We start from the raw sequence: 26,908 nt of genomic DNA, 5'->3' as shown, positions 1-26,908 counted from the left end.
CGTTGGGGTGAGGCGAAGGGTCGGCTGAAGACAAAGGGAGAAGGGGGGTTGTGCTGGCCGACGACATCGATTGGGGGTTGCAGCCACCACTGCCGGAATCGAAGGAGCCCCAATTTCGGGTCTCCTTTGATTCTGGTGGCGATACGTGACACCATTAATGCACAGTCAGTCAATTCCGTTAGAATTGACGGAATATTTAACGGGGTGCTAAATTTGAGACTAAAACGAACTGTCGTGTCTTTTGTGTTATTTTCAAAAAGTCGTGGTAGAATTGAGAATTTAAGTAAAATAATAATAATAATAATAATAATAATAATAATCATCATCCTCATCATTATTATGCGTGACAAATTAAAGCCACCAGAAAGATCCTTGGGCTTGTTGGAAATCATTGAGATTACCGTCAAAAAACAGCTACTCATTATCCATCGATGTTAACGATTGCTTTATTAGCGAAAAGGCTCGCAGACACATTGAGGACATGAACATCATTATTATCATTCTTTTGGTGAGACTAAGGTGTTAGTTATTCACTGTGACTAATCTCATTTCGGTGTCGACTTGGTCCTAGTCACGAGATGTTTTAGAATTTTCAATAAATTTAGAATTCCTACACAGTAGATAAAGCCCAGCCATTGAGTGTTTAAATTTATTATCGGGTGGTTGAATATTAAGTATTAATTAATTGACAAGAAAACGACAATACAACGCCAAACAATTACATAATATATACCATCAGTTAATTTCCAGCTTATCGTGACAATCAACCAAAGGCATGTCTTAATAGTTAGCTCTTCCAATCCTTATATAAAATCGCAATTGAGTGAGATGAAACATTAGAGACTAGCTACTCCTCGAATTCACTGTCTAAAGCGACGATAAAATGGTTAATAGCACCGTGAACTTTACTCTTCCGGCTGGCCTTGCCCCCGACCAGGCCAGCCCGGACTGGTTGAGCAAGGGCGACAATGCATGGCAGCTCACGGCAGCCACACTGGTGGGTCTCCAGAGTGTCCCTGGCCTAATTATCCTCTACGGTGGTGCCGTCAAGAAGAAATGGGCTGTGAACTCCGCCTTCATGGCCCTCTACGCCTTTGCATGCGTCCTCGTCTGCTGGGTCATCTGGGGCTACCAGCTGTCCTTTGGGGAAAGCTTTCTCCCTTTCCTGGGAAAGATCAACGTTGCGCTCGAGCAAGAATTCCTCCTAGGCAAAACATTCTCCGGGAACTTACCTAACGCGACCATGGTTTACTTCCAGTTCGTCTTTGCAGCGATCGCCCTGATATTGATTGCCGGAGCCCTACTGGGGAGGATGAATTTTTTTGCCTGGATGCTGTTCGTGCCACTGTGGCTGACCTTCTCATACACTATAGGAGCATTTAGCATATGGTGTCCGAATGGTTTCTTCTTCAAGATGGGACTGATAGATTATTCGGGTGGTTTCGTGATCCATCTTTCTTCTGGAGTAGCAGGTTTTACAGCAGCTTACTGGGTAAGAAAGACCACAATCTTATCTCCATATAATCCTTCAAACTGTAAATCCGATATCGTATGTTGAATACAAGATGGTATACTAAAAATAAATGCGTCCATCATTTTAGTTCCAATAATTATACGAGGTCAGGCTCCCTTACAACTGAAAAAAATAAAGTATACATCACACGGTTCAATATTGATAAAATCAATTCGTCTATGCTTACAAGACAATGTAATACTTAATCATATATACTTGTCATGTAATTGTGTCAAACGGTAGAATATGCAACCAGAAAACAAAAAACAAAAAACAAAAGAAACATTAGTAAGCTTTTAGTAATCTGGGATAATCTTTTTTGGCAGGTTGGTCCTCGATTGACCAAGGACAGAGAGAGGTTCCCTCCCAACAACATCCCGCTCATGCTGACCGGGGCAGGGCTTCTGTGGATGGGTTGGACCGGCTTCAATGGAGGCGACCCCTACATGGTAAGCATAGACACGTCACTTGCCGTGTTGAACACGCACGTTTGCACTGCCATGAGCCTGTTGACATGGTTGGTGCTCGACGTCATCTTCTTCGGGAAGGCCTCTGTAATTGGCGCTGTGCAGGGAATGATCACTGGTTTAGTCTGCATCACTCCCGCTGCCGGTAACTGAATCATATATCAATTCATCCAAACAGTTTACATACATCGCGAAGAAAATACTGTTCATTAGGAAACTAATGATCGTGCTGTGTATATGAAAATGAAGGGGTTGTACAAACATGGGCCACGATACTAATGGGCATCTGTTCTGGTTCGATTCCCTGGCTCACCATGATGGTGGTCCACAAGAAATTTGAGCTCCTCCAGAAGGTCGACGATACGATGGCGGTGCTGCACACCCATGCCATAGCTGGTAGCCTAGGGGGTCTTCTGACTGGATTGTTCGCCGAGCCAAAGCTCAACCGTCTGTTCTATTTTGCAACTGACCAGTACATGGGCCTGTTCTATGGACTTCAGATGAGCAAGGTCCACGAGGGGTTTCGACAGGTCGGAATCCAACTCCTAGGGATCCTGTTCATCGTGATCCTCAACATCGTAATGACGAGCATTATCTGCGTAGTGGTGCAGTTCATCGTGCCTCTGAGGATGTCCGAGGAGGACATGGAGATCGGGGATGAGGCAGCCCACGGGGAAGAGGCTTATGCTATTTGGGGCGAGGGCTCGAGGTATGGGTCAATATATAATGACTCGGACCCACCAGCAAAGAAGGGTAGAACGGGTGGGCATGTCGAGATGACTTGAATCGTTTGAGTACTTCAGTCAGAAAATTTGCTTATTTCAAATTTTATTCGAAGATATGAAAAACCTTGGAAGGAAATAAGAACTTCATTGTGATTTTCTTGTTGATTGATGATTGATGCTGTGGTCTCTTTTTTATTATGACTTGGCTTATCAAAGAAAAGAATTCGTATGTGGATTTCAATCAGCAGTTTTTATTATTGTTAAATAAATTGTGAGGTCTTATCTGGCAAAGCAGATTTGATTGCTAAACTCTGGTAGAGGATTCTAGAGAATGCAATTGCTAAAGAAGGATATGAGGGAAATATCTGCCTTTGGAGCGTATCTGAGATTAGAGGTGAAAGCGAGATGAGACGATTCGTGAACATGGTTCGAGTTCGATTTGATGTAAGCTCGAGTTCGGCTCGACATAAGCTCGAGTTCGGCTTGATGTCATTGAGCTCGAGTCAAGAGAGTCGAACTGAGTTCAATGGTATTCGACTTGAAGCTCATGAGAGCCTATTCATTGAGCGAGCCGAGCTGAGCTCAACGGTATTTGACTCGAAGCTCACGAGAGCCTATTCGAACTTTTATGATATTTTTGTTATAAGGTTTACAAGTTTATGATTATATTTTGTACAATGAGTTGAGCTCGAGCATGTCCTCACGGTCGGTCTGCCCCGCTCATGCTTTCTTCGAACATTCTAGATATTTTTTTTTTGTTGTTTTGGGGGGGTGGGGTTGGTGGTTGGTTATAACAAGTTTTATGATTATATTTTGTACAATGAGTTGAGCTCTAGCATGTCCTCACGGTCGGTCTGCCCCGCTCATGCTTTCTTCGAACATTCTAGATATTTTTTTTGTTGTGTGCGTGCGTGTGTGCGCGCTCCCACACCCCCCCCACCCCCCCCTTCCTTTCTCTTTCATAATTGTATCATTTTCAATATCCATCTATAAACACTCATATACCTTTGGAGTTTCTTGCAACTTCACATAGAGTAGCTTCTACTATTGCTACTCACAACTCTCTTCTTTCGGTTCCCTCTTATTATAATAATATAATATATTTGTCTTAGTCAATGGAAAGGAAAGAGCCTCTAAAATGGAAAATCACACGTCCAAAACAAACCATGAGCAGGTCAGGGGATGAGTTCGGTTGGGACCAGAAAATTAGGTCAAAATCATGAGTAGTCTACCTGCGAATGGCTAATGGAGAATCCTTGATCCACGAACTACGAACAAATCACGAATACCTGCACAAATGGAGATCGGGGTTGGTGTCTCGATTTTCCTTTCTGACGTTCAAATCAGTATGAGTCTTATGTGCGAGGAAAATAATACAAAATGTCGATTAATCCTAAGCATAGATATGCAACTAGTTTTTATAGAGCGTTTATGGATAGGTTATGTTACCACCTTTGGAGATATATTCGATATTTACCAGAACCCATAGCCCGATATAATAAGAAACATATCTCATGATTACTTGACTAATAAGCAATTAGGTAAATTCTCCCAACGGGCTTCACATAATGGACCTAAGCCCGCGTCACACCTCATTGTGCTAGGTTTCATGTAGATAACCTTTCAGTAGAAGTCCAAAAGTGCCGGTTTCTCGGAGAAAAGTCAATTCCAAATGTCAGATACGGCTATGTTCCACAAGTATACAGAGCATGAGCAGTGCTACAGATTGTCTCTTGAAAACCACACAGACACTTCGAATGACTTCCGAGTGACAAAACAGGTATACCCCTATTTGGAAATGCATAACCGGAGACTGGTCAGACGGAATTACGGCAAAAGAAGGTCGTACTGCATTGCCCTAAAAGCTCTAGCGAACATCCACAATTGGGCAAAACAGACAGCAGAACCCTTCTCGGTTTCTCGAGTAATCTCCGAGGAGCAGAAATGGCCATTTTCAGTGGAAATGCATATCAGGAGGTCCTTTTTACGGAAACTTGACGCCAGATGCCTGCCCTAAACAGTGCTACACTGTACAACTCATCTAGACCTCCCGAGTAGTGTTTTAAGGGTCTCAGATGCACTTTTCATGTCTTTAGAGATCCAATCTCAACAAACAGAGATCATAGTGGTCTCCAGATTACCCAAACAACTCAAAAAGCAATCTGAGAAATCCAGTTTCAGCCTCCTAGGATATCTCTGGCTCCACATTTGCATTACCGGCTTAAGGGTCAGTTGTCCATGTTATTTGACAATTTATGTCAAAATGGCCAACGTGAGATGCAGACACAAGATATGCTGTCAGAAGCGGACAACTTCGCTCGAAATGCTTAAAATGAGCAAAACTGGCTTCCGAGCCTTATACAGAGCTTTGGCATTTTTCCACGAAAAGTGCCAATTTTGAGCTCATTAAATCCGTTTTCTCGCGTATATCAATAATTCGATGTTCAATTCGAATCATGAGCTTCGAATACCCAATTAATCGAGACACGAGCTTTTTCCCATTTTCTCCTCTTCGGCCATGGGACCCACGAATTGCCCAAGGGCAACTCTTCCCTTGCCAAACCGTCCACCCCAAGCTTCTCTTGCACTTGCATGAAAATATCTCTAAGTCTTCCAGGACAACACTCAAGCTTTCATCAATGCTCATCAATGCTTCTTGGCTCTTCTTCATCAAGATTGCATGGTCTACATTCACCCTCATCTCCTTGTCATCTTCTCCATGTAACTTGCATCCTCTTAGGAAAATATCAAGCCTACAATTTGATGACAACACTTCATCTTCATCAATGCTCCTATCTTTTCTTCATTAATGCAATGGAAGAAGATGAGGCTTGATATTTCCTTAATCAAACTGCCCAAGCTTAATCCAAGGGGTTAAGGGCACTTGCTTTTGCTTAATTGCTCATTAACTTTGCCTATATATTCCTTTAAAGTGACTAAGCTAAGGACTAACCTTCAAGCACTCTCTCTCTAGCATTGCTCACTCAAAAAAATGCTCTCAACCTCTCAAGGAGTTCTGCAAAACCGCAGCCAGCATCCTCAAGCCAAAAACCAAGCAAAACCCTCAAGATTTAAGTCGGAATCCATCCCGGCTTAAATCCAAATTTCACCAAACTTCACATCCCACATGTTTTTGACTCTCTCTATCCATTTCTAAGTTTATATTTTAAGTTTGAAGCCTCCAACAGCCCGAATTAGGTGTGGTCAGTACCGGTCTAGAATCTGTCCAGATTCGGATGCCGGGTGGCAGCAGACTTGTGTGCCGTGCCAAATCTTAAACCGGACCATCGTTGGAAATTTAACTCATTCATATCCTCATACACTTCCCAAGGGTCTTCTAAGAGGAAGGATCCATCAAGCAACCCATTAAAACCCATTAAAACTCAAGCTTTTCCAAACCGGATCTAAAAAGACAGTTTTGAGCTTATTGGGTTTTCTTGCCTTTTCAAGTTAACGTAGGTTCCCGCACGCCACGAGCCACCCGTAGGCACCTCCTACACCCCCTTGAGAGGTGTTCCAAGCTGGACCAGCTCGTGCAACCATCCCGAACCACCGGTGCAAGCTAGCCAAAATCGGGTGCATTCTCGGGTGAACAGTACCACCCAGGATCCGATTTTCCAGCAAGCCTTTTCCAGCCGTTTTACTGACTTGTCCTCGACCCTCGAGACTAGGTATAACCATTCTCGACTTAGAGAAGTTAAGACTTATACATTATCATTGCGTTTGCGGGGTTATAAGGCGGTTCGAGACCGGTTTACATGCCAAGTTTACATTTTTATGCTTTTACGTTATGTCATGCATGTCGCTTAACATGTCAATCATGTCGGGAATGGGTTTAAATCGGAGTCGAGGAGACCGATTTGGCTTGGAATGACCAATGGAGCTCTCGGCTTAACTTTTGGAAAAGTACCCGAGAGTTTTTCTTGATTTTTCCGGGCCATGACCGGCCTCCTTGCCCCAACTTAAGTCATTTCCCAAGTTTTATGTTTTTCCACATCCATGAAGTCGGTATCGTTTTATTGATTCCGTAAATAACATGTTTGCGTGTGTTTATATGTTTAAATGCACTTTTTCGATATTATGGCGATATCGACTTTGCAAAAATCATGTCACTTATCGTGTTTAACGCTTGAGCATGCGAGAAATAGTCGAAATCGGGTCAAGAACGGTTTCTTTACCTCGATGAAATTCATTTCTCAGATTTTGTGCAAATTGCAATTTCAATATTATCGCAAATCTCGCATTAAAATTCCTTTAGAACATCGTTTTCAAAGGAAAAATGCATGAATTCATGTATCGACGACTCTTTCGGGCCTATTTGGATTCCAAGGGTATTTTGATCATTTTGACCAAATTATCCTCGACCTTCCTGGACCCGTCTTGGTCGCCGTGTCATGAATTGTTTTCATTAAATTGAGCTTTTCGGGTACTAAGACTCCATTCAATGGATCAATTCATGATTTGTCTGACTGTTTGTAACCCGCACAGTTACTGCATTCGGCATTTAATTTTAGAAAGTAAATCCACAAACGGGTTAATCGGGACGCTCACATGATTAAACCTACTTCACAATGATAAGGTTTGCACGAATTGGCCATTAACTGATAACCTGCGTCGATGAGTTATCAAATGACGTTGGTGCCCTTTTTAAACTTATCAATTTCAAAAATCCGAAACGCGTGGTCCGATGTAGCATGGACACCTGGAAAGGGTTTCTGTGTCTCAACTTGAGTTTTTACCTAATTTCAGGTAACTCAAGTCAAGATACAAGAGATCTTTCTAGATCACTTCCGGGCAGATCGACCGGTTCTTTGACTTTTTCGAGGTTCTTGCACAACCCTGGACGATCCAGGGAATTGGTCGACACCAGCTACAGGCTGAGGTGGTCCGCACTGCGATGTTTTCCCTTTTTTGAAAACAATTTTCAAATAAAGGGCAAAATCGTCTTTTCACAATTCAACGAAACCCCTAGGGTTAGCATGATAGAAACACTACAGTACGGGATAAGAACGGGCTACCCGTTCAGGTGCAGGTTCATCTGCATTGCCTTTTCTTATCTAACTGATGAGTTTCTATCATCCTAACATAGACTCAGGTAACTAGAACGATTGTCTCTGTCATAAAACATGCAAAATCCTGGTTAATCATTAACTCGACCTAACCAAATGCTAGACAGTGGTTAGGGGAACTCTAGGTTCCAAATCTAGAGTCAAAACACGAGTTTTGGTTAATTTAGTGGTAATTCAGTGATACAATACAGAACAACTGTAAAAGCAATCTACACACACGAAAGACTTGACTACAGACGCAATGTCTGTCAAGCTTTCAAAGCAAAGCCGAATGCAAAAGGTTTTACACGCGTTTGCTTGTTTAGTATAGGCATTTGCTTGCAAAAACACCCCTGAGTTAATAACCTGTTAATTCACGTAAATTTGGCAACAACAAATAACTTGTCTGCAATCCACATGTTGTTTTGTTACTTTTCTGCTCTTGTTTGTCCATGCGAGTCAAGCCCGACCCATAGGACGCATCGCACTTGGGGTTCAACGCCCTAACCCTCGATCACTGGGTCCAACGCCCTATTCACTGAGAGCGCATGTTGAATTTCAGTATTTCGGTGTTTCTCTAAATTCACGGCGAGTATGAGCGAGTTAAAACTGAAAGCAAGTTGACTGGGATTCGACCATTTGCTATTTGTAATTTGTTGTATTTTGAGAGCATTATAAGGATTTTATATTGTACATTCAATTTGTAAGAATCTCAGTTGGTAAATAAACAGTCCGAGAGTCGAATCATTCGAATTGGTTTCATGCTTGCCCAAAGGAAAGTAAATCCAAGATCTCGCGGTTCTAGTTCATGCAGGGATTCAACCGTCATGGTTTGATGAACTGTAATGCAAGATTGTGAGCCAATTCCCCGATATACAGATTTACTTCTCTCTCGGCTTCACAACCGACATCGTTTTATTCACCGAATTTCCGGTGTCAAAACGTGCAAGCCGAGCGCAATTTAATCAACGCGGCAAATAATAAAATATGCAAGTCTAGCAAACCAGAGTACCGAAAGGGCGTGCGGGATATAGGCCCGCATGTAACATGAACCCCCGAACACGGACTTTCTGGTTTCGCATAGACTATTGCCTTAGCAAAACTAGGTGTTCCATACCCCTAGACTTGGGTAACTTATCCGCCCTCGACCTTCGGATCGTAAAATGATAAGTGGCGACTCCTTTTCACGCGTGTCCGTCACGCATCCTCGAGAAGGTGGACACTCCCAAGCCGCGCGATCCAAAAGCGCACATGTGGGCCCCGACGAGAGTCTTCATTTGGGTCCTTACAGTTTGACGACTCCACTATGGATATACTTAGTGGGTTCAGGCTCGATCCCGTTTGCTTGCTTGCATGTTCATTTATCGCTTTCTGCACTTTTACTTTAAGCACATTTACTTCTTGTACATTTATTTCTTGAACTTGCATTGCATCATTCTAGAGGATTTAGGTACCAAACGCCTGAAATCCCACGAGCGCCGATTTAAGAAGCTAGGTTAGTCAGATGTTCCAAGTAAGGGAACGGATTGAGTCGGCTCTGCCACCGAACCGGCCCCCAAAGATCCTTGCTCAATTTCAAGGAATTGACTCCCTTGAATTGGGAGCCCCCATCCCAAGTTAGTAGTTTTCCCAGTAGAACACTGAAACCATGCATAAACAGGAACCGTCATGCTGGACCAAAATTACCTTCATGCCGTCAACCGACCCAAAAGTTGAGTCCTTGAGTCGACTCGTAGTTTTTCTTTTAGGCAAGCCTTTTGTTGTTTTCACTGAAAGAGTGTTGTACAATGTAAAGAACTCGAGTTACAGTTTACTTTGCTGCACCTACATGCATGTTTTCAAAAATTAGAACATTGCATTGGTTTAATGTTTAAATTTCCTTTTTCAAATGAACTATCTTTGCAAATTAAGCAACTTAAACCAAATCGATGCAATGGCATTAGCTTTTGAAAACTCATACATTGCATGCATTCTATTTATTTCTACGTTTGTGCAGCTACAACGTATTTCTGCACGATAGGTGAGTTTTGTCAACCTTAGCGGGTAGACCACCCGCGGTCTTCACTTTTCCATAGCGAGATGCGTTATGACCAGAGGCCGAGTCCATCCTGGCCGCCCATCCCGCACGACAAGCGAGTCGTGTCAACCATCGCGAGTAGACCACATGCGGTTTTCACCCTTCCTCCACGGTAAGACGAGCCGTGGCTCGAGGGTCGATCAACCTTCCCAGGTGAAGCTAATCAACACTAACTTCCGCTTGACCGACCACATCCTCGACGTGCCATGACACGTCTCCAATGCACGAGTATACACTTTTTCACACAACAGTGTGCACCACTAGCATGTCCAAACGCGTCACCATGTACCACATGCACGCATTGTCAACACATCTCCTGTGTGTACCGATGCACGTCTCTTGGTGTGCTCGCACGATGCCTACTAGGCCAGTTCGCTTCCCTACACTCTTGCATTGGAATTGCGAACAGTTCATGCTCCTTCATTGTTTCATTCTTCCATTGCAGGAAATCCCCAACAAGAAGGCAGCCTGAATACTGAACGACCACAACTGAGATAACAAACGTCTCTCATTCAGCTCCTTGGGATTTCAACACTAAGCTCCCACCCTCTCAACACAAAGATTGCAAGCAAATCAGAGTCACCGCTTTGCAGCACCCTGCGCTGTTCCTCAACAGTGACCTTTGCTTTCGCATTTCTTGTACTTTCCTATCGAGCACGCATTTACTACATTGGGCTTCAGGCCTGCATTTACTACATTGGGCTTCGGCTCCGCATCGGGATTCGGCTCCGCATCGGGATTCGGCCCTGCATTTACACTTTTGGGCTTCGACCCCACTTTTGGGCTTTGGCTCCGCATCTGGCTTTGACCCTGCATTTACTGCATCGGGCTTCGGCCCCACTTTTGGGCTTCGGCCCCGCATCGGGTTTCGGCCCCGCATTTACTGCATTAGGCTTTGGCCCCACATTTACTGCATTGGGCTTCGGCCCTGCATCGGGCTTCGGCCCCGCATTTACTGCATTGGGTTTCGGCCTCGTATCGGGCTTCGGCCCAGTGTCGGGCCTTGACCCTGCATTTACTACTTTCGGGCCCAGGCCCAACATTTATTGCTTTCGGGCCTCGGCCCTACATTTACTGCTTTTGGGCTCCGGCCCAGCGTTTACTGCTTTTAGGTTTTGACACCCTGCATTTACTGCTTTCAGGCTCATCTGAAATCCAAAATCAACTTGAATTCAAATTCATCCAAGTGATACTTCGAGGAGCAAGTCTAATCCTTTCACTGCAAAGGCCGAAAGTGATAGCTTCAAAAACAGAGCATGACCCAGCTCTCGATCGCAGGAGATACCAGCACGATCATGCCTTTGATCAATGAATGGATCTCATCCACCTCCGTTGTGGTCGCCGATTGAATACGGGAGCAACATGCGCAGTCTTCTTTAAACTCTCTTTTGCTTTAATTTAAATGCGTTCCCACAAATGGGCTCCCGACATGAACAAATTCGTCAATAGAGCATTAAGACAGTCTCGAAGACGCCCTATTAGTTATGTCGGACCTGTTCAACTCGCTTGTCCTCAGGGGACCCAGCTTCTCGAGCCTTCCCTAGGGCGACTGCGCATGCCTACTCGCAACTAGGGAAAACATGTTTATGTGACCCAAGTCATGGTCTAACCACTCCAGAGTGGTGATGGATAGATTCTTGGAAACAAATGTCGTCTACACGCGGCATCCCATAGGTCACGGGCGGGACAAAAAAGGATTTTCCCATGGGACCACCTCATATTTCTTACCACATATCCCCCCGCTTAATCGCCTAATGCATTGTCTTCTTTGTCATCCTTCACAGGGGCACATTGACCACAGGTGAAGAGCGATGCGCGAGTTCACGCTTCCCCGAGAACTGGTCTTGGACCCTTTTCTTATACTTTGACGAGGGAGGTGTTCGACGATGAGGTACCCCCTATGAAGCCGAAGACAAGGACAATTGAGTGAATCACTCAGCATCGATGCAACCGTCTTTCTCGAACATCCATTGGCTTCAACAGCGGTCACCCTCCAAGAGGTACGCACTGTAAAGAACAGCAAGAGATGATCGGAGACATCGCACAAGGCACCTGCCACAGGCCACTTCCACAAATATGAAGACTGGGGCATCCCCGATCAACATTCACATCGGGGCAACCTCGGTTCCCTATTCACGGGGTAATTCTATATTTTCTTTCTAGTCAACAGGGAAAATTCACATGTAATACTTGCAAGGGCAAATGACACGGAGTTCGACTTCCGAGTGCACGAGAGTCAAATTTCCAAGAAAGCCGGTCCTTACAAAATAGGGCTAGCAACACGCAACGTGTCTCCACGAGGAGCAGCACACCAAAGCGGCATCGGCGATGCAAAGTTGAGGAGTTTCAAACAAAAACACAGGGCACAAAACAAACCCCAACTGCAAGAAAAAATGAGAGAGCGAAATGAAGCGGGAAAAACCCGCCAATGAAGAGAGAGAGAAAAGACACAGGAAAAACCCACCAATGAACAAAACAAGGTACCGCTGAGATTTAAAACTCCGGCGCCGCCAATCCTGAAAAATCAACAAACCCCGACAAAAGGAGAGCAGCAGAAACAACTTCTCGACGGAGACAGAAAACAATGCATTTGGAGGTTAAATCCTTCGAACCCTTTGCCCTTGTAAACTCGACAGATAAAAGAATCGAGCCCGTTAGGTCGAAAACCCTTTTTGGGGTGGCCTAAGCAAAAGCTAGGGTAAAAGAGAGGCATAACCGGAAACCCTTTGGGGCGGTCGTGGCAAAAGGAGAGCTCTTCCCCTTTAGGTTGAGAGGTGCGGCCCCAAAGTGGGTGACCGTAGCAAAAGGAGAGCAAAAGGAGAGAGAGATAAAATTGCCCCCTAGTCTCTCACAATCGTGCGGACAAGGGATTCCCAAGGGAAGTTGCCACTTTATCTATTCCAACACGATTCCCAATCGGCTCTCCAATACCATTCAACTGTCCAAGAGGGAACCTTCCTCAAGCACAGTGGGCAACTGAATACACCGTTCAAGCAATTTAGTACAGCCTACACAACAGAAGGACGAAGGAAAATGGGGGTACATCTCGCTGCAGGCGTGAACCCGTGTATCCTTTTAACCTGGGGCAACGTGCTTTCCAAGCTTTCTCTTTTCTCTTTGTCTTTGCATAACTCCAAATGGGTCACAACCACCCTTTAACAGGCTACCGTAGAGCCAAAATCCTAGACATTCCTCTCCGGGGGTCTAGTCATAACGCTTTGGAAATGGTCAGATAGAGTCTGACCGATTCTAAATAGAAATCCCCAAGCGGGTTGCAAATGAAGTCGCCCTACGGCATCTGGATGATAAGGGTCCAAAGACAACAGGCGTGTCGAACAAACAATAGAACTGCTAGGGCATCGTCGGGGAAGTCTCGATATGCCCATGCATGGCTAACGGGAGCCCCTGGAGGCCTCATATCTAGGCCTCCGAAAACGGGAACCATCTGCACTGTCAAAGCAAAATTCTTCACGAGTCGCTTAGGTGACCTAAAACTGAAGATCTATGCGTCACAACAACGCTCTTTTTGGTACTCACCTGTACCTATCACTTGTTAGTATTTCTCACATGATCTACTAGTAATGTCAAGATTACATGTATCACATGGTAAGAACTTCGACAGACTCTGATCCCCAATCTAATGGGGTACGTAGGCATTCTTTCCCAGAGCTCGAGTCTCGTAGCACAAGACGCTGGTTTCCGGCAAACTTCCGCGGGTCAAAGCATGACTGCTCAAGCAGTAAATCCGACATCCCGCAAAGAAAAATCCCTCATTGAACGGCTGGGGCATCATCAGCGAAAACATAATCGTCTGCAGCCGGAAAGCCGACACGCCATAAAGCAAAACCATCCTTTAGCAGCAAAGCACAACTCCCCAGCATTTGCACTTTATCTTCCGCATGTTATTTTATGCAATGCACCTTTCCTTTAAGCAACGCAAGTTCGCCGGGCAAGCGCCCGAGCTTCTTGCAATCTCTTCTCCCTCCGCAGGGCAAGCGCCCATGCTTCTTGCAATCTCTTCTCCCTCCGCCGGGCAAGCGCCCGAGCTTCTTGCAATCTCTTCTCCCTCCGCCAGGCAAGCGCCCGAGCTTCTTGCAATCTCTTCTCCCTCCATCGGGCAAGCGCCCGTGCTTCTTGCAATCTCTTCTCCCTTCGCCGAGCAAGCGCCCGAGCTTCTTGGAATCTCTTCTCCCTCCATCGGGCAAGCGCTCGTGCTTCTTGCAATCTCTTCTCCCTCCGCCGAGCAAGCGCCCGTGCTTCTTGCAATCTCTTCTCCCTCCGCCGGGCAAGCGCCCGAGCTTATTGCAATCTCTTCTCCCTCTGCCGGGCAAGCGCCCGTGCTTCTTGCAATCTCTTCTCCCTCCGCCGGGCAAGCGCCCGAGCTTATTGCAATCTCTTCTCCCTCTGCCGGGCAAGCGCCCATGCTTCTTGCAATCTCTTTTCTTTCCACCAAGTAAACATCCGTGTCTTTGCGAAATCCCTTCTTGCATTTATCGCTTTTAGGCTTCGGCTTCGCATTTACTGCTTTTGGGCTTCGGCCTCGTGTTTACCACTTTCGGATTTAGACATTTCGCATTCACTGCAACCATGTTCTTTCCTTTAAGCACACTCCTTTCCTTTATGCAAACACTTTCAATTTTCTACAAAGATTCTTCGCATCTCATTCTACTCCTGTTATCTTTATGCTAGGTACAACATCCCTACACATCTAAAGTAAGAGGAAGAAGAGGGCGATCAGAGGTGCCATGCTGATTATTGTCAATCAAACTAGGGGTGCTTCTAAAGTCTTTGGCTGCATCCTCTACCCGAGCACGCAGTCAAAGAGGGGCAAGCTGTCAGCACCCCATTTTGGCTCATCAATCCAAACAACAGTATGAGCAGCAATTCAGGCCACGACTCGAGTAGGAATGCAGAAGAAGGCTCGACAGAGCAAGAAATCACTATTCATCTTCGAGTCAACAAAATTAAGCAGATGATATGTCCATACGACAAAAGGATCCCCAGGATAACCGAAAGGCAACAGAGCGACTAGAGAGCTCAACAATATCCAAAACCGGCATTTTCAATATACCACATGAACAATCTTATTTTCCGATAGTTCGCTCAACCGTAGGAAGATAGCCAATATTGGACTTCAAAAATCCACATTAGTGCCAAACAAATCAAAAGTGTCTTCAAAAGCATTTGTAAATCATCTGCTCTATACAGAACAACCTTCTGTATACAGACAACTTTTCAGTGGAAGTCCAAAAATGCCGGTTTCCCGGAGAAAAATCAATTCCAAATGTCAGATATGGCTATGCCCCACAAGCATACAGAGCATGAGCAATGCTTCAGATTGTCTCTTGGAAGCTACACAGATACTTCGAATGACTTCTGAGTGACAAAACGGGTATACTCCTCTTCGGAAATGCATAACCGGAGACTGGTCAGACAAAATTACGGCAAACGAAGTTCGTAATGCATTGCCCTGAAAACTCTAGCGAACATCCACAATTGGGCAAAACAGACAGCAGAACCATTCTCAGTTTCCCGAGTTACCTCCGAGGAGCAGAAATGGGCATTTTCAGTGGAAATGCATATCCGGAGGTCCTTTTTACGGAAACTTGACATCGGATGCCTACCCTACACAATGCTACACACCTCGAGGCTCAATGTGAAATCGTCGGACTGAACTGCACAACTCATCTAAACCTCCCGAGCAGTGCTTTAAGGTCTCAGATGCACTTTTCATGTCCTTAGAGGTCCAATCTCAACAAACAAAGATCACAGTGATCTCCGGATCACCCAAGCAACTCAGAAAGTAATCTGAGAAATCCAGTTTCGGCCTCCTAGGACATCTCTGGCTCCACATTTGCATTACCGGCTTAAGGGTCAGTTGTCCATGTTAGTTGACAATATATGTCAAAATGACCAACGTGAGATGCAGACACAAGATATGCTGTCAGATGCGGACAACTTCGCTCTGAGTGCTTAAAATGAGCAAAACTGGCTTCCGAGCCTCATACAGACCTTTGGCATTTTTCCACAAAAAGTGCCAATCTTGGGCTCATTAAATCCGTTTTCTCGCGTATATCGATAATTCGACATTCAATTCGAACCATGAGTTTCGAATACGCAATCAATCGAGACACGAGCTTTTTCCCAATTTCTCCTACTCGGCCATGGGACCCACGAATTGCACAAGGGCAACTCTTCCCTTGCCAAACCGTCCACCCCAAGCTTCTCTTGCACACTTGCATGAAAATATCTCTAAGTCTTCCAAGACAACACTCAAGCTTTCATCAATGCTCATCAATGCTTCTTGGCTCTTCTTCATCAAGATTGCATGGTCCACATTCACCCTCATCTCCTTGTCAGCTTCTCCATGCAACTTGCATCCTCTTAGGAAAATATCAAGCCTACAATTTGAAGACAGCACTCCATCTTCATCAATGCTCATCGATGCTCCTATCTCTTCTTCATTAATGTAATGGAAGAAGATGAGGCTCGATATTCCCTTAATCAAACTGCCCAAGCTTAATCCAAGGGGTTAAGGGGACTTGCATTTGCTTAATTGCTCATTAATTTTGCCTATATATTGCTCTAAAGTGATTAAGCTAATCACCTACCTTCAAGCACTCTCTCTCTAGCATTTCTCACTCAAACAAATGCTCTCAACCTCTCAAGGAGTTCAGCAAAACCGCAACCAGCATCCTCAAGCCAAAAACCAAGCAAAACCCTCAAGACTTAAGTCGGAATCCATCCCGGCGTAAATCCAAATTTCACCAAACTTCATATCCCACATGTTTTTGACCCCCTCTATCCATTTCTGAGCTTAGATTTTAAGTTTGAAACCTCCAACAGCCCGAACTAGGTATGGTCAGTACCGGTCCAGAATATGTCCAGATTCGGATCCCGGGTGGCAGCAGACTTGTACGCCGTGCCAAATCTTAAACCGGACCATCGTTGGAAATTTCACTCGTTCATATCCTCATACACTTCCCAAGGGTCATCCAAGAGGAAGGATCCATCAAGAAACCCATTCAAACCCATTCAAACTCAAGCTTTTCCAAACCGGATCTAAAAAGACAGTTTTGATCTTATTGGGTTTTCTTGCCTTTTCAAGTTAACGCAGGTTCCCGCAGGCCACGAGCCACCCATAGACACTTCCGGCAACCCCTTGAGAGGTTTCCCAAGCCGGCCCAGCTTGTACAACCATCCCGAACCACCGGTGCAAGCTAACCAAAATCGGGTGCATTCTCGGGTGAACTATACCACCCAGGATCCTATTTTCCAGCAAGCCTTTTCCAACCGTTTTACCGACTTGTCCTCGACCCTCAAGGCTAGGTATAACCATTCTCGACTTAGAGAAGTTAAGACTTTTATATTATCATTGCGTTTGTTGGGTTATAAGGCTGTTCGAGACCGGTTTACATGTCAAGTTTACATTTTTATGCTTTTACGTTATGTCATGCATGTCTTAATCGTTTAACATGTCAATCATGTCGAGAACGGGTTTAAATCGGAGTCGAGGAGACCGATTTGGCTCGGAATGACCAAAGGAGCTCTCGGCTTAACTTTTGGAAAAGTACCCGAGAGTTTTTCTTGATTTTTCCGGGCCATGACCGGCCTCCTTGCCCCGACTTAAGTCATTTCCCGAGTTTTATGTTTTTCCACATCCATGAAGTCGGTATCGTTTTATTGATTTCGTAAATAACATGTTTGTGCGTGTTTATATGTTTAAATGCACTTTTTCCATATTATGGCGATACTGACTTTGCAAAAATCATGTCACTTATCGTGTTTAACGCTTGAGCATGCGAGAAATATGCGAAATCGGGTCAAGAACGGTCTCTTTACCTCGATGAAATTCATTTCTCGGATTTTGTGCAAATTGCAATTTCAATATTATCGCTAATCCCGCATTAAAATTCCTTTAGATTATCGTTTTCAAAGGAAAAATGCATGAATTCATGTATCGATGACTCTTTCGGGCCCATTTGGATTCCAAGGGTATTTTGGTCATTTTGACCAAATTATCCTCGACCTTCCTGGACTCGTCTTGGTCTCCCTGTCATGAATTGTTTTCATTAAATTGAGCTTTTCGGGTACTAAGACTCCATTCAGTGGATCAATTCATGATTTGTCTGACTGTCTGTAACTCGCACATTTACTGCATTCGGCATTTAATTTTAATTTGTAAATCCACAAACGGGTTAATCGGGACGCTCACATGATTAAACCCACTTCACACTGATAAAGTTTGCATGAATTGGGCATTAACTAATAACTCGCGTCGATAAGTTATCAAATGATATTGGTGCCCTTTTCAAACTTATCAATTTCAAAAACCCGAAATGCGCAGTCCGAAGTAGCATGGACGTCTGGAAAGGCCTTCTGTGTCTCAACTTGAGTTTTTACCTGATTTCAGGTAACTCGGGTCATGATACAGAAGATCTTTCTGGATCACTCCCGGGCAGATCGACCAGTTCTTTGGCTTTTTCGAGGTTCTTGCACAACCCTGGACGATCCAGGGAATTGGTCGACACCGGCTACAGGCTGAGGTGGCCCGCACTGCGATGTTTCCCCTTTTTTGAAAACAATTTTCAAATAAACGGTAAAATCGTCTTTTCACAATTCAGCGACACCCCTAGGGTTAGCATGACAGAAACACTACAGTACGGGATAAGAACGGGCTACCCGTTCAGGTGCAGGTTCATCTGCATAACCTTTTCTTATCTAACTGATGAGTTTCTGTCATCCTAACATAGACTCGGGTAACTAGAACGGTTGTCTCTATCACAAAACATGCAAAATCCTGGTTAATCATTAACTCGACCTGACCAAATGCTAGACAGTGGTTAGGGGAACTCTAGGTTCCAAATCTAGAGTCAAAACACGAGTTTTGGTTAATTCAGTGGTAATTCAGTGGCACAATATAGAACAACTGTAAAAGTACCACACACACGAAAGACTTGACTACAGATGTCTGTCAAGCTTTCAAAGCAAAGCCGAATGCATAAGGTTTTACACGCGTTTGCTTGTTTAGTATAGGCATTTGCTTGCAAAAACACCCCTGGGTTAATAATCTGTTAACTCACGTAGACTTTTCAACGACAAACAACTTGTCTGCAATCCTCATGCTATTTTGTTACTTTTCTGATCTTGTTTGTCCATGCGAGTCGAGCCCGACCCATAGGACGTATTGCACTTAGGGTTCAACGCCCTAACCCTCGATCATTGGGTCCAACGCTCTATTCACTGAGAGCGCATGTTGAATTTCAGTATTTCCGTGTTTCCCTAAATTCACGGCGAGTCTGAGCGAATTAAAACTGAAAGCAAGTTGACTGGGATTCGACCATTTGCTATTTGTAATTTGTTGTATTTTGAGAGCATTATAAGGATTTTATATTGTACATTCAATTTGTAAGAATCTCAGTTGGTAAGTAAACGGTCCGAGAGTCGAATCATTCGAATCGGTTTCATGCTTGCCCAAAGGAAAGTAAATCCAAGATCTAGCGGTTCTGGTTCACGCTGGGATTCAACCGTCATGGTTTGATGAACTGTAACGCAAGATTGTGAGCCAATTCCCCGATATGCAGATTTACTTCTCTCTCGGCTTCACAACCGACATCGTTTAATTCACCGAATTTATGGTGTCAAAATGTGTGAGCTGAGCGCAATTTAATCATCGCGGTAAATAATAAAACATGCAAGCCTAGCAAACCAGAGTACCGAAAGGGCGTCCGGGATATAGGCCCGCACGTAACATGAACCCCCGAACACGGACCTTCCGGTTCCGCATAGACCATTACCTTAGCAAAACTAGGTGTTCCATACCCCTAGACTTGGGTAACTTATCCGCCCTCGACCTTCGGTTCGTAAAATGGTAAGTGGCAACTCCTTCTCACGCGTGTCCGTCACGTTTCCCCGGGAAGGTGGACACTCCCAAGCCGCGCGATACAAAAGCGCGCATGCGGGCCCCGACGAGAGTCTACATTCGGGTCCGTACAATAACCATCATTACCATTTTCGTTTTCCTTTGTTGCATTTTCCTTGTTCCAAGCGGCTTCTTTCCCTACCTCCTATGCCTCTCCTGCCTATGTTTCCTTTCATCACCGCCACCTCCATCCATCATCTCCTTCCATCCTTCTCCTTCTTCCACTTCCATGGCCTCACCTTGAACTACCATCAAATCGACTTCTCACATTCCTTCCATGTTCCTGGTGATGTGTTGTCCTTCCTCTTTCCCTAGCTGCTAATGCACGCCCTTCAGAGTTGTTGCTGCTTTGTCGTTTCTCCCTGAGCTCCTGGAGTCATAATCGTTGTTGTTTGCTTCTCTTCTACTCCCTACTGCTATTGTGTTGTTGTTGTTCCGTGCTGCTGCTGGTGCTGGTGCTCTAGGCCTCTCCCTACGCTCTGTTGTTGTTGCTGGTGGTGCTTCAAGCCTCTCTGCTTGCTGTTATCTAGCCCTTTGCGAGCTTCCCCTAAACTGGTGTAGCTATTGCTCGAGTCTTCTCCATGAGCTCAAGTTCATTGTAGTTGCTTTTTTGAAATTGCTCGAGTCTACGATGGTCGTGATTTGGTGGAGGATGCCAGAGTGGTGGTGGCAGTGGTGTTGACAGCGGCAATGAGGGATGAGAAAGAACACGAGAGTGGAAGTGAAAGAATAGGGGATGAGTTGAAGGGAAAAGGAAAATAGGCCCGCTAATGGGGTGCATACACGTAGAAGATAACGGCTAGTTGGACAGCAATTAACGCCCACATAAGCATTTCACGGCATTCCATGGACGGATGTTAACAGCGTGCTAGATTTTGATTAGTTTTGAAATGTTGTGCTTTTATAGAAAATTTTTAAAGTTCGTGCTACATTTGGAAACTTTTGAAAAGTACGTGTTTTTTTAGGCTATTTACCCTTAAGTTACCTAATGGATATGGGTCTAAATTTTCTCATGTTGTGGCCAATGATGCTGCTAAGGTTTCCGGTATGAAAAGTCATGACTATCACATATTCTTACAAGTACTGTCAAGTACATAATGAGAGGATGATTCGGTGAAGGTGGGACCAACACCGGCGACTAAACGAGATATGCCTTGACTGAATCAAAAGCTTTCTAACACTCATCATTCCATTCGAAAGCTACATTCTTGCGAAGCAGGCGGAAGAGTCGGTTGGCATTTGTCTGTCAGATTTGCAATGAAACGCGTGATGTAGTTCATTCGTCCTAGGAAACTTCTTACTTCACGCACTGTCTATGGAGAGGACAGTTCCATGATCGCCTTGACTTTGTCGGGGTCGACCTTGATGCTCTTTTCGCTTACTACAAACCCTAATAATTTCCCTTACTTGATATCGAAGGTGTACTTCGCTGGGTTGAGTCGTAGCTTGTACTTCTTGAAGCGCTCGAAGAGTCGCTTGAGGTTGACCAGGTGATCTTCTCCTTCCTTGGACTTGGAAATCATGTCATCGACGTAGACTTCTATCTCTTTATGCATCAAGTCATGAAAGAGTGTGAACCATCGCCTGCTGATTGGTTGCCCCAGCATTTTTTAGACCGAAAGGCATGACTTAATAAAAGAATGTACCCCACATTGTGATGAACGTCGTTTTGACCTTATTCTCCTCAGCCATTTGAATCTGATTGTATCCAGAAAAACCGTCCATGAAGGAGAATTGAATATGACGTGCAGTGTTGTCAACCAAGACGTCAATATGGGGCAGCGGGAAGTTATCCTTAAGGCTGGCCCTAATAAGGTCTCGATAGTCGATGCAGACTTTGACTTCCCGTTCTTCTTTTCCACTGGCACAATGTTCGCTATCCATTCGGAGTAGTTATGCATCTCTAGGAATCTGGTGTCTATCTGATTGACGACCTATTCCTTAATGAGAATGAGAAGGTCGGCTCGTTGCCGCTGTAGGTGTTGCCGTTTGGGCAAGAACTTTTCGGTATCGAGCGAGAGGAAATGCTTTACGATTGAGGGGTCTAAGCCTGGCATGTCTGTGTATGACCAAGCAAAGACCTCCTGATACTCCGTTAGGAAATCGATCATTCGAGCCTTCTGTGCAAGGTTACGGCCCGTCCCGATTCTTAGGGTGCGCTGTTCTTCTGCAGTGCCTATATTGATCTCTTTAGTTGGCTTGTATGAGGTGAGTTGGTGGTTTTCGAGATGGTGCAAACTCTCCTCTATCTTGGGCACGCGACCGTCCTCGTCACGTCCTTCCCCAAAGTATATGGGTAGGGACTTTCCCGGCGTGTTTCGAATGAATTCGAATCGTTGTATCCGTGATTTGGATTCAATTGGAGCCTAGAAATGAAAGCGAATTATTTTAGAAATAAAAATGCTGGAAGTGAGTGCGAGAGAGTGAATTTAGATGCAGAAATTCAAAAAGCATGCAGGGATTTTATTAACAAGCCATAACAAAAATCTCTCTCCCGTCATGTGATTTTTGGCGTTGCCGACATGCGGGTAGCATTATTTACAAAGACCGGCTTACACATCGACAACCATGACCAAGTAGCGTGGGACTGTGGTCCAGTTAGTAAGCTCCTCATCCTCCCGTGCAAGGCGGATATGAACCCTGGAAGATGTCTCCTCACTGACGGCATATATGGCTAGCAAAACCAAGAGCGCTTCAACTGTTTCCGAAGAAGAGTCATTTGATTCAGTAGATGGGCTGTCAGGGGTGCCTCCAATGATTTGCGGCAGTGTGGGGAAAAACTGCAAGAGCAGTGGAACTGAAATTCCCTTGGAGAGCTTCTCGTAGTGGACAGCAAGACGGTGGAGATGCTTTCCATGACAAGCTTGCACGATCTCATGACAGGAGGGGCGAAAACCAAGTCCCCTCCTATTACGGTATTCCTCCATTTCGATCGATCAGAGGATTCCCTGCGCGCGTGCCCTAAGTCCTGTTCCGGGAATGTAGTCATTCTTCAGTAAAACCTTCCCGATCATGCGATCAGCTCGGGATGGACCGACTTCTCCGTAGTCTCGAATCACGGAGATTGTGTCGAAAGAGTGAAAAGGGAGGTTCTGATCTTCCCAAATGCTGATGTAAGGGACAGTCGTCTCCTTGTAGATCGCATAATTCTCTTCGCCGTTGATAGTGATGAGCTTGCCTTCAACGAAGAAGTTTAGCTTCTGGTGCAGCGATGAAGGAACGGTGCTGGCGGCGTGAATCTATGGCCTCCCGAGCAAGAGGCTGAAAATATTGGGTATCTCGAGGATTTGGAAGGTGACAGAGAATGAGCAAGGACCCACGTCGATCAGGAGATCGATTTCTCCATTCACTTCCCTTTTAGAGCCGTTAAAGGCTTGGACAATGGTGTTGCTTGCACGAATGCGGCTCATATCCACCTTCATTTGTTTCAGCGTAGAGATGGAGCAAACATTAAGGGCAGAGCCGTTGTCGATCATGGCTTGACCGACTATGTGGTTATTAAACTTGCAAACAATGTGCAATGCCTGCAAGTCTCCTTGACCTTCAGATGGAAGCTCATCTTCGGCAAAGGAGATCTGATTCGAGAAGATGGAGTTCACAGCCTCCTCGATCTTGTCCGGTGCAATTTCCTTCGAGACTTGTGCAGCAATGAGAACCTTCAGCAGAAAATCCCGATGCGGCTCGGAGCTCAGAAGCAAAGCAAGGAGTGAGATGTGGGCTGGTGACTTGCCCATCTGCTCAACAACCTTATACTCGCTTGCTTTGATCACTTTCATGAAGGCTTTGGCTTCTTGTTCAGTGACTTTCTTCGCAGGAAGTGGTGTGGCTTCTGGAATGACTGGAAATGCAGCAATAGGAGCCTTCCCTTTGTCTGTAGGCTCTAGACCTTGATAAACCTGTCCTGAGCGCGTGATGCCCATCGCGCTCATTTCCTGCTCCATATTGGCAACATTGCCCCCGTAATTCCAAGGAACTCGGCGGTCCTGATATGGTTCCTTTGCAGGAACCTCGACGACAAACGAAGCGGATACAACTGCAATTTTCGCTGGAGCATAGTCGATGATGAACGGAACCACAATTTCCTGGACATCGTCTTCCTCTCCAATAGCAGCTATGCTAATCATGTTGATGGAGGGTCCTAAACTTGATCCATGATCAGGGAGAGGGTTCGCGCGCACATTTGGCGGATTCACCTCATTGAAGGAGATCTCCTTTGCATTGATCATCTCCTGGATTTTTTCCCGAAGTCTCCAGCAATTATCCAAGGTGTGACCAAGAGCACTCTGATGAAACTCACAACATAGATTTTGATTTTACACCGTAGGATCAAAGTTGGGACCAGGCACCTCTATTCTGATCTTATTACCTGCAAGGAGCTGCCAGAATAGTTGATGTTGATCAACTAGAATGTCAAGCAACTGATGTAAATGAATGAAATGTATGAAATGCAGGAGTTTTAAAACACTAATGCCATTACAACAGATTGATTCAAGTTCCATAATTTATAAAGACAATACGGTTGAAAAAGAAAACATAAACACTAAACCAAGCGGGGCAAAAGACGCTGCCGACTGATAAACCTAAGGATGGAGACCTTGCACGCTTTTGCTCGCGCTTGATCCAGCGTAGCGTTCAAATGCGCGATCTCCCTGTCTTGGTTCGCGACGCACGCGCGTGTCTGAGCTAGCTCCCTCTAAAGCTCTCTGTAATCTGCAAGCTCTGCATGAGTATCAACAAGCTCGCAGCGAAGTCGATCTCGCTCCTCCCTGATAGACTGTAACTCCATACGCATAGCCCTATGGGCGGAGCTCTCAGCTTCCGAAGCAACTGCAGGGGGACTCGCGGGATCGGAGCTGTTTTGGGCCGATGAACGGGTACTGAGTCCTACAAGTAGAACTGAGGCACGTATGCTGAAGTGGCGGAGAAAGTTCGCTCCTCATCAATGGGATGCTCCGGGAAGTAGAGATTTTGCGTGACGTGTGTGTCCCACAATCGTCGAATCTCTCGAACTCGTAGGAATCTATCTGCCACTGAAGATGATGAATCGGCCCACAGGAACCGATACGCTAGACAGTCCACCTCAGAGAGAATGTCTTGCAAGCCACCAAGTTGTCTGATCACTCGGCTGGGAAATACGAGGGTGCTTCCCAAGTGGCTAAGGAGGGGAAGTCCAACGATTCCGAGACATCCCATGATCATGGGGCCGTCGGGGTTCCAACGAGCGACCCATAAAAACTGTGTCGATGTGAGCTCCTCCAAGAACTGTCTCCACTCTGAAAAGCTATGAACGGGAGGTCGAAACACTGGGAGTAGGAGTGCAATCAGAGAGCGGTCGTCGATGATGTAGGAAAACGGATGTGATGAGCAGAACGGTCGGATATGTGCGAGAAGCCAAATCTGCAAGAGATGCGGAGACCATCTCATCCTGCCACGTCGAATCTCTCTAACATAGTCAAGAGATTGAATGGTCTCGACTAGTAAAGCTTCAACATAACTATGACCTTCTACCGCTTGAAGGACGACTTGGGTAAGTGCCCTATCTATGAGATTCGAGGCATGCGGAAACAAGAGAGTCCTGAAAATTAGGAGAAGGAACCAATGGCAAGCGTTGCGCTAATAGGATTCTACAGTGGCATGTAGTGCACGAATGTGTGTCCAATTCAGGAGCCATGTGGTTTTAATACCGTTGTGCGAACCCGAATTTTGTTTCGTCGGGGACAGCATGCGTGCGCCATCGCATGGCTTGGGAGTGTCCACCTTCCCGTGGGGACGCGTGATGGATATGCGTGAGAATGAGTCTCCACTTGCCATTTTACGACCCGAAAATCGAGGGTCGGCAAGTTACCCAGGCCTAAGGGTACGGGTACACCTAGTTGCTAAGGCATTGGTTTGCAGAATCGAAAATTCAGATCCGGGAGTCCTATTACGTGCGGTCCTATATTCCGCACGCCCTTTTTGTACTCTATTTGTCTAGGGTGCCATTTTATTTCATTTAATGCATGAATTAGGTTGAGCACTCCTCACTCGTTTTGACACCGTAATTTCGATAAAACACTCAGACCGTCTGCTCACCGACCGGGGTCCTTACAACGACTAAATGAAAATTCAGAAAATGTCCTTACAATGTGCTCTCAAATAAATACAAAATACAGACTCGATACAGTATATGGACCCGGTCAGTTTGCATGAGCCAAACATTCCACTCGTGCTCACTGCGTGATTTTGAATGACCGAAATCGAAATTAAGGCAACGCGGGCTCAAAGAGTCGAGGGTCGGGTCTGACTGAACCGACGGATAACAGAAGAGTCGTTTGACTCTCGTGATAGCCATGGGATTGGTCGAGCTCCCAGGTCATGTTCGGCCATGCCTTACCTATCCGATCCGAGTCGTCATCTGCATAGACACTACTAGGAGCGAAGCAGTAAGTCGAGGTAAGACCCGATTCTATACTAGTGATCGACGGTGAGAGGTGTTGGACCCCATGTGCATCGTATCCTATGGGCTAGGGCTCGAACCGTGATAAAAATAGACGAGAATGGACAAAAATAGATAACAAGCAAAAATAGACAAAAACAGATGATAACTGACAAAAACTGATAAAAAAACAAATGAATACATATAAATTGTGCATTAAGTGCCGAGTTTACGTGATTAGCCAATTATGAACTAGGATTGTTTGGATACAATTTCCTAGTCTAAAACAGATCATGAACAGATGCAAAGCTAGGCCAACTAAGTATGTGTGGATCTGTTTTAAATTATTATGTATAATGACAGTACGACTTTAACAGATTATGCCAAGAGCATGTTTTTCACCTGAAACCCAAAACCTATCCCTTTTTGCCTATTTGCCTGTGTTTGATTATGCCGAGTGCACAATTAGTCAAATTCTGCATTTTATGACAGAAGAACCCGTTCTAAAATCATCGATGCGGTTACCAGTGATTTATCAATTTATGCGCTTTGCTTAAAGCCAAGTGATTTATTTAGCCAAGTTACACGTCCTTTTTCCCATATGTGAAATTATTTTAGTGATTATCGTCCTATGCCTTGGATACTACGGATTTATTAGGTGATTTGTGACACAAAGACCAAGACGGGTCCTCGAAGGCCAGGAATGCCCAATCACTGATGGCCGATACACTCTTGGACCCT

The 26,908-nt window shown here is 45.2% G+C and overlaps 1 protein-coding gene across 1 annotated transcript; it reads left to right on the top strand.

The window, feature by feature from the left end:
• Positions 1–811: 811 nt before the first annotated feature.
• Positions 812–2,976, top strand: LOC116197170 (ammonium transporter 3 member 1-like). The gene is made up of 3 exons (XM_031527229.1): positions 812–1,492; positions 1,840–2,125; positions 2,230–2,976. Exons 1-3 carry the CDS (start codon positions 884–886, stop codon positions 2,763–2,765), a joined length of 1,431 nt encoding a protein of 476 aa, XP_031383089.1. The 5' UTR covers positions 812–883; the 3' UTR covers positions 2,766–2,976.
• Positions 2,977–26,908: the final 23,932 nt, after the last annotated feature.

This window comes from Punica granatum, chromosome 1 (assembly GCF_007655135.1).
Source record: "Punica granatum isolate Tunisia-2019 chromosome 1, ASM765513v2, whole genome shotgun sequence".
In the NCBI taxonomy this organism is placed as follows: domain Eukaryota; kingdom Viridiplantae; phylum Streptophyta; class Magnoliopsida; order Myrtales; family Lythraceae; genus Punica; species Punica granatum.
The sequence above is the reverse complement of the archived record's forward strand: the minus strand, read 5'-3'. Positions and strand labels throughout refer to the sequence as shown.

What these genes read in the sequence shown, in the direction of transcription:
- LOC116197170 (XM_031527229.1), top strand. Translation starts at nt 884, where the DNA reads ATGGTTAATAGCACCGTGAACTTTACTCTTCCGGCTGGCCTTGCCCCC. An exon ending in GTTTTACAGCAGCTTACTGG is followed by an intron (nt 1,493 to 1,839) that starts GTAAGAAAGACC and finishes CTTTTTTGGCAG; the next exon opens with GTTGGTCCTCGATTGACCAA. An exon ending in CTGCATCACTCCCGCTGCCG is followed by an intron (nt 2,126 to 2,229) that starts GTAACTGAATCA and finishes ATGAAAATGAAG; the next exon opens with GGGTTGTACAAACATGGGCC.